This window comes from Myxozyma melibiosi (genome assembly GCF_037950935.1).
Source record: "Myxozyma melibiosi strain Phaff 52-87 chromosome Unknown BZA70scaffold_1, whole genome shotgun sequence".
NCBI classification, from domain to species: Eukaryota; Fungi; Ascomycota; class Lipomycetes; order Lipomycetales; family Lipomycetaceae; genus Myxozyma; species Myxozyma melibiosi.
Window position 1 is genome coordinate 3,042,148 of NW_027042915.1, and position 13,009 is coordinate 3,055,156.

Below are 13,009 nucleotides of genomic sequence, written 5' to 3' on the forward strand. Positions count from 1 at the left end.
CTGTCGCGCCGCGTTCTCCTCCACTCCAACAATGCTCTTCAAAGCCTCGTTGACTCTGTTGTTCCATTCCTGGTGCTCGGGATCCGGCGAGTCGGGCAAGAGCGGCGGCAGATGCCCATCGGGATTCGTCGTCGTAGTCGTGCTCGTCGCAGGCACCAACGTCGGCTGCTCGGTAGCCTTTTGAGGCGTCGGAGCGTGGATCGGAGGCTTGGCCTTTGCGGCCGACGCTCGCGTGGGAGACATCAAGCGGCGCGTACTAGAAGGAGGCGTGAGCCCATACGGCTGATGCGAGCGTTTCTCTTTCGAACCGTCTTTCTGGCCACTGGACTGAGACGTCATCGAGTTTGCTCCACCATTAGCTCGCGTCCGGGTAGCAGCCTGGGTCTTCCTCTGGCCAGCGGTCATAGGCGAGGCACGTCCAGCAGAAGCCTTGGCGGTGACTCCGTTCGGCTTCGAGCTATGCGGATGGAAGGGAAACGTCGACGGCGGGAGCGACAGCGACTCGGCAGGAGCTGCCTGAGCAGTGGTAGGCGCAGGCGTCGAGTTTGCGGTGGAGCTGGTGGCAGCCTTTGCTTCTGGGGCGACAGGTGGCTGCTCTTCCTCCTTTTTCTCATCGGCCGAGACAACAACTGGAGGCACCGCGCGCTCCTCTGTAGTTTCCTCAGGCTTTGACTCCGAGGCAGATGCTACAGGAGCAGCGGGCTCTGCAGGAGGCGCAGGAGGCACAGGAGGCGCAGAAGCAGGTGCAGAAGGCGTAGATGGCTTACTATCAGCATAGTTGAACGGTGGAGGAACAGGATACTTTGGCGATGCCAAAGGTGATTGAATATTCGTCGAGCTTGATGACTGCGCTGTATATTGGGGAGGTCTCGGAGGAGGCGCAGGAGGAGGTGGCGGCGACATTGATGGTGGAGGCTCGGTGCCGAATTGGAATGGCAGACCATTTGAAGCAGTCGAATCGGACTTGATAGGCTGCGCGGGGAATCCAGGAACTGGCTTGCGAATCACCGATGACGCACGCACGGGCTGTGGAGGTACCGCCGGTGTACGTGGGCCGAAAGGATGCGAGCGAGACGAGAAGTTGTTGTTGTTTCCGGCAACGACGGGCGACCATGTAGACGACTCCGACGATGCGTATATAGCATCAGCAGACGGACTCTGCGATTGCTGCTGCTGTGCCAATTTTTTGTCAGATCTGGGAGGCACAGGAGGAGCCGACACCGGAAAGCTCGTCATAACAGATCCAATGAACGACTCGGAGGGTTTCAGTTTCAGCAACCCCTCGTTTCTATTAGAGTCTAGTGATTCCTGCGGCACAGAAACAGGTGATGGCGAGCGAGAGTCGCGCACTTTTGGCGCGGACAGCGAGCCGTTCGCAGGTCTCCTTGGTTCAGGATGCAGGATATAATCAGGCGTTGGAGCCTTGGGCGGTGGAGGGGGGTAGGAATGATGCGGGAAATCAGCTTCCGCGTTGGTAGAGGACGATGATGGATTTCGTCGAGCAGGATTGCTGGTAGCAGCAGTGTTGGGAGCTTCATTGGCGGGGATAGAAGTCAACGAGGTTGATGAGAAATTCTTGAACATTGCTTTCATGAGTCCCTCCTCGTCAGCAGGAGCAGAAGAAGAAACCTGGCGCGAAGTCTCGGAACTCTGACGGGGAGGAGCGTAATGCGGAGGCGAGTTGTTGCTAGACGACGCAGACCAGGCGACGGTTGCAGCGGTAGCAGCAGGAACCTGGGTCGTCTTTGATTTGCTTGCCTTGGCAGTAGTGCTACTGCTATCCTTCTTGAAGTGACGAGGCCCTCTTAAAGTCATAAGCATTGTTTTCTTGATGGGACTCGGGGCGCGAGCGGGAGCTGGTGGGGGTTGCGAAGTGAGGGTCGACGTCGTCGAGCCGCCCGAGACAGATCGCATCGCGTCCGGTCGGCTGGCCTTGCGGTTTCCGGAACGCTGGGGAAGCTGTTTGGCAGCTTCCTCAAGCGCGCGCTGTTCCTGGATCTGTCTGCGTTTCTCGGCCCGGAGTTGCTCGTAGACTATCTTGAGTTCGTCGGGAGAGAGGGAGTTGCCGGAGAAGGACTGCGCGTAGGTGTACACGCGATCTTTCGACTGGCGCTCAATGTCGACGATACGCGCGTAGAGAGTGATCTCTTGCGAAGAGACTTGGGGACTAGCAATGATTTTCGCGTGATCGTCTTCAATACGAGCGAGGGTGTTGAGCCAGCCCTCGAGGGCGGCTTCGCCGTGACCCTGGGCGTCTTCGAACATGGCGTCGACGAACGAGCGATAGGCTTCGTCATAGACACGCTGGAGGATAGACTCCGAGGCGCTCCGCTTGGATTTCATCATTTTCGCGGCGGAGGTGCACGAATGAGAATCAGAGAAGAAAGTGGTGAGATGATGCCTCGATGAAAGTAGGGTATTGACGGGGAATCGAGCAAGAGGAGGAGAGAGAAAGGAGAGCGACGGGGGAGGGGCGAGACGTTGTTGTGTACTTTGGCTGGATTTGAGATAGAGGCAGATGGTGATCGACTGTTACCCTCCTTCAAGTTTACCCGGCCGCGTCTCAGCGAGATCTGGAAAGGAAAACAATAGCGTGCAGGAGAACAAGAGAACAAGAGAACAAGAGAACAAGAGCACGAGAGAAGAAGCAGACCGCGGGCTGGAACAAGACTGACTGAACTACTGCGAGATACAACAGGGGGATCAGGCAATAATCTGCCTGCTTGTCTGCTACGAGACACCTGCTATGAATAGCTTGAAGAGGATACGCGGCGCTGTTGTTGCTGCTGCGGCACGGCGTAAACTACGTCATCGACTGGTCCAAAGTCTGTTCAGCTGCTGGCCAGAGCGGCGGCGCTGAGATCTGTCTACGCAAAATAAGACGGAGGGATGTAAAGAGTAGATGATGAAAGATATAGAAATGAAGATGGCTAATAATACATGAAGCAAAGCAAGAACCGAAACACCAGAGGCATGTGCGTGCCGTAATAAAAATTAATAGATGATGTATACACAAAGAAGATGGGAGAGGTGATCATGAATAAAACTAAACGCGACTAAACAAACATCGTCCGGCTGTAGAAGCTGCCAGCCGATATCGAAGACGACCGCCGCTTCTTCTTGTGCTGAGCAGCAAGGACAGAGCCGAGATCGGCGGAGAGCTCGGTATCGTCAGAGACAACACTCTCATTGTCTGCGGCGGGGGATGCCGAGGCAGCGCGCTGCTCACTGGCGACGAGCTGGCGTCCGCGACGGTCTAGTTCCTCGTTGACTCTCCGTTCGGCCTCAGCCTGTGACTTTGCGCGTAGTTTGGCTAGATCGGCCTGCTTGAGTTGATAGGAGAAGGTAGGGACCGAAGATGCCGATCGCGGGTCGGGGTTGAAGCGACTGTTGTAGACTTCGTAGAGGCCGAAGCGGGCGTAGGAGTCGTCGCGGTGGTGCAGCAGTCCGTAAGTCATGGTGATAGATGAAGTTGAAGAGAGAGAGAGGGAGAGTAGTGAGAGCAGAGCAGACGAGGAAAGGAGACGAGGAGAGGAGCGAAAGGAGGCCGGTTTTATTCAAATCAGGCGCGTTGGATCATCTGACTTTGAGCCCGCAGCAGCTCGGCCGCCGCACTCGGAACAGGCGACGGTGTCTCCGTCCCCACACTCATCTGCCTCGCGCCACCGAAGCCACCGCGACTCAGCTGCCAGAGTGCGTCTGCTGCTGGGCTGCTCTTGGATTGCGTGAGAATATCGTGAATATCGCGATGTCGAGTGGGAAGAAACCTGTTTTATTCCTCTCTCTTTCTCTTGATGGTCCTATCCCCACTCATCGCCTCAGCACCCTCTGAAAATAAACTGAAAAAACCATAAGAAGTCACAAAACTCACATCAATCACAGCTAATCACAATTGCGTGCGATGGTCCGCTGCAGGGTCTTCGTTTTCTTTGCCAAAAAAGGATAAAAATAAATCCTCCTCGCTCCGGACCCTCGTTCTTCTTGCGGATTTGCCCGTCTGCCATCGACTCTGTGGCTCTGTTCTGTGTCTGTGTCTGTGTCTGAGCATCGCGGTCCGCTGCTGCGCACGCTCTTCGGTCGCCCTTCTGCGACCCCGTCGCTTAACGAACGCCGACCTCGCCGACAAAGATATTTCTCTCATTTACAGAGGTTTACTTACCTAAAGCTTACACTTTTCGGAGAAAAGACGACATTATGCTTGCTTTATTCCATTTGTCTATCTGTCGAGCAACAGCTTCGTCCCATCTTAGCCATCTTTGCTGTCCAAACAATTTATATTCAGCTTATTAACCGGCTTCATATAGCAACGTCATAGTTCTCAGATAGCATACGATCAAATCTCACAGTAGAAAAACTCGGCGTCGCTACTACTAAGCAGACATCCAGACGAGACCTCTATCCAATATGATAAGATATCCGGACGTCGGTCATAATAGTTTCGCGCACCACTAGGGTTTCGCGCAACTTCAGCCACCTTCAACCACACCTACGATCAAACTAATAGTAACGCAACCACAACAAGTTCAATCAATAAAAACTTTCTTAAACATTATAGAGGAGACATTTCTGCATCTTCTCCCGTCCTTCTACACATGCTACAGACAAGTGAGACACGTTTTCAAGCCTGGTTGTAGCTTGACGATATTGCCAAACATGTCGACTGTTCATCCTGTCACGTAAGGTACTTACTTTCACGGTCAATTAGATGCCTTCGGAGCGCTTTTTCAGCTCCGCTTTTTCCTCCTTCCAGATAGCTTAATAAATGAGAGTTCCCTGCTTTCTTCTGAAGTAGATGCCATGTTTGGTTGGTGTGGAAGGTTGCGGACAGAGGGAAGGGTCAATTTTTATGTGGAAGCGCACCGGTACAAGGGGTGCGCCGGTACAAGAGGGTCGACATTATCATAAATCATGCGATCAAATCTCGCAGGAATAAAATTTGGCGTCGCTACTACTCAGTGAACGACACCTTTATCCGAAATAGTATATCCATAAAGGGAAAAAATCACGAAACGGCCGGCGCGTTGAATGCGTGTTTACTTTCGTCCGGATCAAGAAACCCAAATACACCAGACGCGCGCCCGCCTGACTGATCCGCCCACTTCAGCGCGCTCACCTCTTCCTCCCTTCTTCTTCCCATCCCCATCCCCTCCTCGCTCGTTTTTTTATATTCATTCCCGGTTTTTTTTTATATCGTCGCCCTTTTTTATATTCGTCCCCGTCCTTCGTTTCTATACCCATCCCCGCCATTCGTTTCGCAATACCCGTCCCCCATCCCCCATCCCCTTGCTTTTTATACCCCCCCCCCCCCCCCCCCCCCCTTGTTTCTGATACCCCTCTATCCTCACCAGTCCGAGAGATAGATCGACTGGGATACCCGCCCGATGGGCGCTTTGTTGTTTTTGTTTGTTCTTTGTGCACTTGACCTCCAAGCTAACTTGCCCAACGAGGATATCCGTTCGGGCGGCGATGTATGGTTCCGTAGAACAGGTCCTCTCGGACCCACAGGACGACTTGCGGATGCTCTACCCACCGTTTCTGTGGCGCGGGCCTAGTGGCCGATCAGAATAGTATCCACTGGCTCAGCTTGAGATCTCTCTATACCACGGCAACATACAGTGAGTCCAGTCTTCATCGATACAGAGCTTTGAACTAACAGCAAATATACAGGCGCATGGGTTCTCTACCGCGCACACTGCTGCAGAAACGTTCTTGGTAACCGGTGACCAAGGACGTTGAGCAACCTAACGACCGCGGAAGTCGTTGGGTGAAGAGGTCAGTCGACTCTAGGGGCCGCCACATTTCTTGAGCTATGTGCGAGAGTCACACAGCTCTTGAGCTATCGTGGGAGGACACGTCGTGGCGGCACCGCAGCATCCCTAGAGCCTGACACCTTCCGCAACCACGCAAGTACCGAGTGAGCATACATATGCTCGGGGAGACACTCCCTTGCCGGCTCGGTACTCTGCGTGGCCGCCCCTTCAGCGCCGAGATCCTGTTAGTCGGGCGCAGTTGGTCAGGGCGGTCAATCTGATGAGATTTTCTCTAGCCAGGTTGCTCATTCGGATTTAAAACGTCTATGTTGTCGCGTCTCTTACACCTATGCGGCTGGTAAGCTGCGCCGTCGCATGGAGTTAGGCGACGGTCGTGAAGAGAGTCCGCGCGGCCAACCGTCTTGTTCGACAAGACGAGCGGATCATGCGACAACAATGACACAACATCAATACGGAGGCAGGTCATGAACTGCCTTGGAATTGAGGTCGGGTCTTAGTGGGTATGGCGACGTCGAGAGAGTCGCAGAGTCCCACATAACTCTTGAGCATTCTTGTTCAAGAGTATGCGTAACGCATTCTTCCCGATCCTGGCACCTGCCGCTTCACGCGTGCTCTTCTGTTCTGTCTTCCCTGTCTGTGCTGTGATTGTGTCTGTCGGCCTTTCTAAGCTCTGTACGGGGGGTTACTGTTCTCTATAGTGACTGACGGAAACGAAGAGTACGCGTGGAGCGGTACCGTATTGTAAAACCCCAAAGAAAAAAAAATAAACGTAGTGTTCTCTTGGTGTTTTATAGTATATTGATCAAGATTGTTGTGGTACTGTACCAGCGATGTTAACTTTCACAGGAACAAGCTTGCCCTCGCTGAAACGCGAGTCAATGTCGCTTGTTCCTTACATTCCACTGATGCGCGACGCGGATTACTGCTTTGTATAATGACTGACAGAAACGAAGGGTACGCGTGCGGATTCTGTATTGTTAAACCAAAAAGAAACGTTGTCTTCTCTGAGTAAACTGTAGTATATATTGATCAAAATTGTTGTGATATTGTACAAGCGATCTTAAATATTACAGGAACTTGCCCTTGCTGAACCGTGAGTCAACATCACCTGCTCGTTTGGACATCTCACTGATGCGCGACGCGCTCATAATCTTCCCTCCACTCGCAATATCCTTCTCGTAGTCAAACACCCGCTTGCTCGGATCGTCCACCACGCTCTTCCCTTTGCCCATGCTCTCGTGGTACTGTTCCACCAGACTTTTGCCTCTGTTCTTTTCGTTGTACTCCCTCACTTTCTGTTCCTTCTCTGCATCTCTCGCTGCCGGGGGCTTTGCTGGTCCAATCGCACCACCGGCCTCCTCGCCTGCCTTGGGTCGTAGTCCCATCATCTCCTCGCCCACTCGCTTCTTCCGCTCAGCTTCGGTCTCCATCCAGCTACCATCTGCATTCTTTGATCCAACAGTAGATGCAGCTTTTCCTGATAGGAATTTTTTGTTCTTCAGTTGAAGTGGATCTGCCTGCGAACGAGCCCAGTCTTTCTCCGATGGCGGCACAAGCATCCATTCTTCTCGCTTCGATGAATCTACCTCCGACAGCGTTGATTTCTTTGCGGACTCTGCCGCACGTGCAAGACGACGCCGTGCTTCTTCTTCGGCTTGCGCAACATCCTTCGGGAGCACAGGTCCCATCTCGTCGTCGCTTGAGTCATCACTTTCCTCATTCACTTGTAGATCTGCTGATGATGATGTTGTTGACGCATTGACTAACTCCTCCGGCTTCGGTATCGCAGGTCCAACCCGAGCTTTCTTCGGCACAGATTCGCTCTCCTTGACTTCTTCTGATTCTTCTGCTGTAGATTGTGTTTCCTTTCTCGCCTTCTCTTCGGCAAGTCGCTTTCGTTTGGCTTCCCTCGCCGCTAATATGTGCGGCGGAAGTGACGGTCCAGCCTTACCTACACAAATCACACAACGTCAGATTTGTTTCAAATGACATATCAATATAGCATAACTTCAATATAGCATAACTTACCACTCATGCTTTCTATACTACTAACACAGGTTGCGACAGATCAAAAACTGAGATAGTCTTCGGTAGTTTAGAATTGATCGAGCAGTGACCAAATTTTGGTAGCGCTCACTATGTTGGTACTAGAACCACCTGAGCGAACTTAGTTTCTACCTCAGATATTTGGTTAATCTTGACCCAGTATACGCAGCACAGACGCGAGGACATCGCGCCTAATCTCCAAACCACTCTATTTCCTGACTTCCCATTCTGTCAGCGCGTTCAGTATTCAATTTTGCTCCTGCGACTTTTCCCATGCTATCGCGGAAATGACAATATCTACTAGACATATACACTAAGGCTTGCTTTGAAATTTATTATAGTACATGATCATAAAGTATCGAGCAAACTGCACGAATCATCGCATGAGCAAATAGTTGCAAATGGCACTGTTTGCGCTCGATAACCACTTCTCGCTGATAGGCAACATCTCCGGCCCTTTTGATTTCAAACCTACACTGAACATTCTGAGACGAACTCCATTGATCTTTTTGAATAAATGGTCAGAATTGCACAAATATCACCGACACCCCTTGATCAGTCGGGCCCTGGCCGCGATGGAGAACGACACTGACGCGTTGGAGGTCATGCAGATTCTGTGTATGTTATCGTGTCTCGTTCTGCGTATTTTAACTGGATTCATCTTGATAGAAAACAAACTAATATGTCTTTTCTATACGGCAGGCAAATCACTATATCTGCGTGATGAGGTGTTGAATCAAGAGCCTGGTGTGCTAGAAAGATTCATATGGCTTGCGTGTCTCAACTCCTACGACAAATACTCTGGAATCTGCTATTCACTATTTTCTCACTCTTTTCCTGAAGGCTTTGGAGCGCCTGATTCTCTTGTGGGAGATAATTTTGTACAGCACTGTACTGTGCGCGTGTAAGTGTCTCATAATACGCGTACGGGTCTGGCAATTTCTGATCTCTTTTATTATTTAGACTCAAAGAGATGACGTTGGAGAATTTACGGGATCTCTACACCATCATAAAATCGGAGTTTGCTCACTGTTTAACTAGCTTATCGGATGAGCAAACCCGCGAACTCGTCGCAAATCTCAGCAATTCTATCCGGTTATACTCCGAATGCTCCTCGCTCAAAGATACCACAACTCTCCTCCTAATCCTAGCATGCCTTGCATATTTCTCAAGTACAGAGTTAGCTTTGAGGGATCCAGATCCAGAACTGCTTCCAGAAGCAGCCCTTTTCGCCGATGAGCAATGTCGCGAAATTCTAAGGCTCACCAGTACAATAGCCATATCCCCGGTCGCCTGCCAAAGTGCTAGCTCCGATGATTGCATAAAACCTCAAAAACAAGTCGAGATGGCTGCCATGTTCTCTCTGCAAGTTGAGCTCGCGTGTTACTTGCTAAAACGTATAGAGCCCAGAGACCGAGTGCGAGAATGGCTCAATGATCAGGCTGGAAAGCAAAATTGCAACAAAATTTTAGCTCTGTTCTCGACGAACAAGTTGGAGCCCCAGATTTTAGATTCGGTAAGTGCTTTGCCTCTTATAAGAGTGGTGTTTCTTTTGATCTTTGGTTTATTCTGACTCTATGCTTATACTTGCCTATCAGATTTGGGATCTCTCTATTGTTCTTGAGTCCTTTGTACCTGAACAATCTCTTCTAGCTGAAATATTGCAGGCTCGGATAGCCAAGTATTTCCAGAGCAATGCTGTGAACAGCGAAGGAGATTTAATCTTTTTGACTAAATGTTTTTCACAGCTAGACAAAGTACGGTGAATATTTATTACCCAATCGGTCTCTATAGTTACCTGAAAACAAGAACTAACACGACAATCCTCTCTCAGCTTCGAGATCATCCTCCAACAATTGTCCAGTACCTCAAAGACATTTTCCGCCGCTACGGAGAAGGTCGTCGACCCGATAAAACCTCCCAAATGCTCACAATCCTACAAAATGGGGCCGACAGGATGTTTTTAACCTCGCTCATCAGTTACCTCGAGATTCCCGACGGTACTGAGCTTAGACTAGCGGGATCTCTCAGTGTTTTTTATTACTCACGCGAGATACTATTCCAGCTTGAACACCACACTCGATGCTACTCTAGAGACAGGAGATCGTCTTATTAGCCTGGTTCAGTTACATATACAGCTTGCGCTCCTTCCGCTCGTTGTTCGCTCTCTGCAGGGTAGCTCCAAATATCCTTCTCACCTCACTTCGACTATCTTGAAAACGATTGGATCGATTGCGATCAACTTAGACAAGACAGTGTCAGGCTCGCAAACCCGGGCATCTTTGACAACTATCCCCTGTGAGAACGGCGAGAGCAGGACTATAGATCTTGAAAAGTTGGTTGAGCAGCTTAAGCAAGACAATGAGAGGCTCAAAAATCAGTTTCAAGACACAGAGCAAAGATCTGAAACCGCCGGGCCAAGCCGACGCGTCATTCTGAATATCAAGCATGCACGGGATGTAAAAGCCCTTCGGACCGAAATCAAGCGGCAGAAAAATCAGCTTGAAGCTGCTGAGCAACTAGCTGTAGCCGCCGAGTCAAGCATCGAGAAGCTGAAAAAAGACAATGAGAGGCTCAAGAATCAGCGTCAGGATGCCGAGCAAAGAGCTAAAGCCGGGGCTGTGAAAGCCCTTCAAACCGAAATCAAGCAGCACAAAAGACAGCTTCTTGCTGCTGAGCAACGAGCTGAAGCCGCCGAGTCAAGCATCGAGAAGCTGAAAAAGGACAACGAGAGGCTCAAGAATCAGCGTCAAGATGCCGAGCAAAGAGCCAAAACCGGGTCTGTGAAAGCCCTTCAAACCGAAATCAAGCAGCACAAAAGACAGCTTCTTGCTGCTGAGCAACGAGCTGAAGCCGCCGAGTCAAGCGTCGAGCAGCTGGAAGAAGACAATGAGAGGCTCGAGAGACAGCGTCAAGACGCCGAGCAAAGAGCTCAAGACGCCGAGAAACGAGCTAAAACCGCCGAGTCACGCCGACGCGGGGGCGAGAAGGATTCAAATATAAAATATGCACGGGCGGCGAGGAACTATAGAAGAGAAATCTCAAAGTCTCAAGAGGAGCATCAGCTATTGCTGAAGCAGCAAGCAGACGATCATTTGGGGAAAATCGCACATCTAAACGAGCAGGTCGATGAACTGACACAGGCTCGCAGTGAGTATGAGGCTGAGAACGAAAGATTAACGAGCAAACTTTCTCAGCTGGAGCCAAAGTTGGAGGAGATGCATGCGCAGAAAGCCGAGATTTTAAAGGCGGCCAAGCGTGATCGGCTCGAGCATAATAAGAAATGTGATGCTCAGCGCGCAAAGATTGAAGAACTTGAACATCGACTCGAGCTCACTGAGAGTGGTGCTTCCGAGCTACGGACCGAGGTTGAAGAACTTACGATACTGCAGAGAGAGCTTCTTGCGACTGAAAAGCGTCAGAGACAGGAAATACTTCGGAAGGAGGGTCGAATTATATATTTGGAAAGTCAGTATGAGGTCGAAGCTCACCAACGCGAGGACCTTTCTGGTCAAAGCCGCGGTTTAAGAACTGAAATCGCACGGGCCGAAGAAGCCTCTCAATCAAAAATTGAGCAGGCTCAAAAGGAGCATCAGCTGTTGCTAGGGCAGCAAGCAGTCGAATATTTGAGGAAAACCGCACATTTGCACAAAAAGATCGATGAACTGACAGAGGCTCGTGGTGAGTTCAAGTCTTTGGAAGAGAAATTGACAAGCGGACATTCTCAGCTGGAGTCAGAGTCAGAGGGTAAAGAGGAAAGCCATGCACAACAATCCGAGAAGTTAGAGATGACCCAGTTTGAAAGTCAGTGGGCGATTAAGGGACTCGAAAAACAACTCGAGATCTCCGAGCGTGGTGCTTCCGAGCTAAGGAAAGAAGTTGAGGAGCTTACGATACGGCAGACAGAGCTTATTGCGACTGAAGAGCGTCAGAGAGTGAAAATTTCAAAAAAAGAGGATCAAATCAAGGAAATGGAGATGCAGTTTATGGCTCAAACTGACGATCTCAAAATCTTACACGCAGAGGAAGTCAGTCTGATGAGGGAGCGGCATGCAAATGAGTTACGAAAAATTCATAGTGACTACGATGCTGATTTGAAAGCAGTGGCTGGCTCCAGGCCAAGATCATTAACGGATATCTCTGGCCTCGAGAAAGATCTTGAAGAAGCAAACGCAGCAAAACAGAAAGCCAGGGATGCTTTCAAAGTTCAAAGAGCAAAACTTCAGGAATCCAGACTACTGATTCAAGAAATGAGAGAGCGCGAGAAAGCTCAGGGGAGAGAGCTTGATAGACTTCAGTCTCTCAGCAAATTCCTGATTGATCTGACGGTTTCGAGTGTCAACAGCCCAGCGCGCGACTCGGAGACCTCTTTGAAACGACAGATTTCTCGGAATCAACAGAAGATAAAGGAGATAGAGGAACAGATGGACGACGAGTCGTCGTCTTCCGATGATGACTCTCGGTTTTTGGAACGACCACTTAAGAGAGCATGTACTTCCAAGGCGACGACGGTCGACGACGATGAACTACAGCCAACAAGTACCCGCCCAATCAGCCAGCTTTCGGATCAGAGTAGTCAAGAAGACCCATTTGAAAGCTCGTCGAGATTTGATATCAGCCACTCGGGTCTAACCGTTCACGGCGACGACGAGCAGAGTGGGGATTATGTCTTAGCAGAAGCGGATCTCAGTCCGGTCATCAGAAAGGCGAAGCGAGAAGCAGTCCCGGACCTGACTGTGAGCAGCTACGTCGCGAGCAGTCATTTAATGGACTCTACATTTGTGCAGATGGAAGGCAAAGAGTTGATATCAAGCTTTTCGGGCTCGACGGCGGCGGGCGGCAGTGTTCTCCGGATAGAGGAAGAGCCTCCGGGGGCTAGTATACCGGCTGCAGGGGAGCAGCCTAGACTACTACTGCTGTCTGATTTTACAGGTGATGCCGAGAACAACGTCGACGAGGAGGTGTATATGCCAGCACTTGAAGAGCTAGAGGAGTAATGATTTGAAATATAAATGGGTAAAATCTTACAATAAACCAAAATCCGAAAGCTAAGCGTAGGTTTTGTACTGGCGACGCGTTACTGTCAGCCCTTACGACACCAAAAACTTTAATAACATAGGAAGTCGTCGGGGGGCGTGATCGCGCGCGCGAGACGTGTTTGAACTCCCGTCTTCGGAATAGTAAGTGCTCAT

At 50.5% G+C, this 13,009-nt stretch overlaps 1 protein-coding gene across 1 annotated transcript; it reads right to left on the reverse strand.

Annotated features, from left to right (window-relative positions):
* Positions 1–6,537: 6,537 nt before the first annotated feature.
* On the reverse strand, positions 6,538–7,999 carry BZA70DRAFT_41899 (uncharacterized protein). The gene is made up of 2 exons (XM_064915104.1): positions 7,800–7,999; positions 6,538–7,722 (listed from the first exon to the last, which is right to left on the reverse strand). The coding sequence occupies exons 1-2, from the start codon at positions 7,804–7,806 to the stop codon at positions 6,839–6,841; spliced, it is 891 nt and encodes a 296-aa protein (XP_064771294.1). The 5' UTR covers positions 7,807–7,999; the 3' UTR covers positions 6,538–6,838.
* Positions 8,000–13,009: the final 5,010 nt, after the last annotated feature.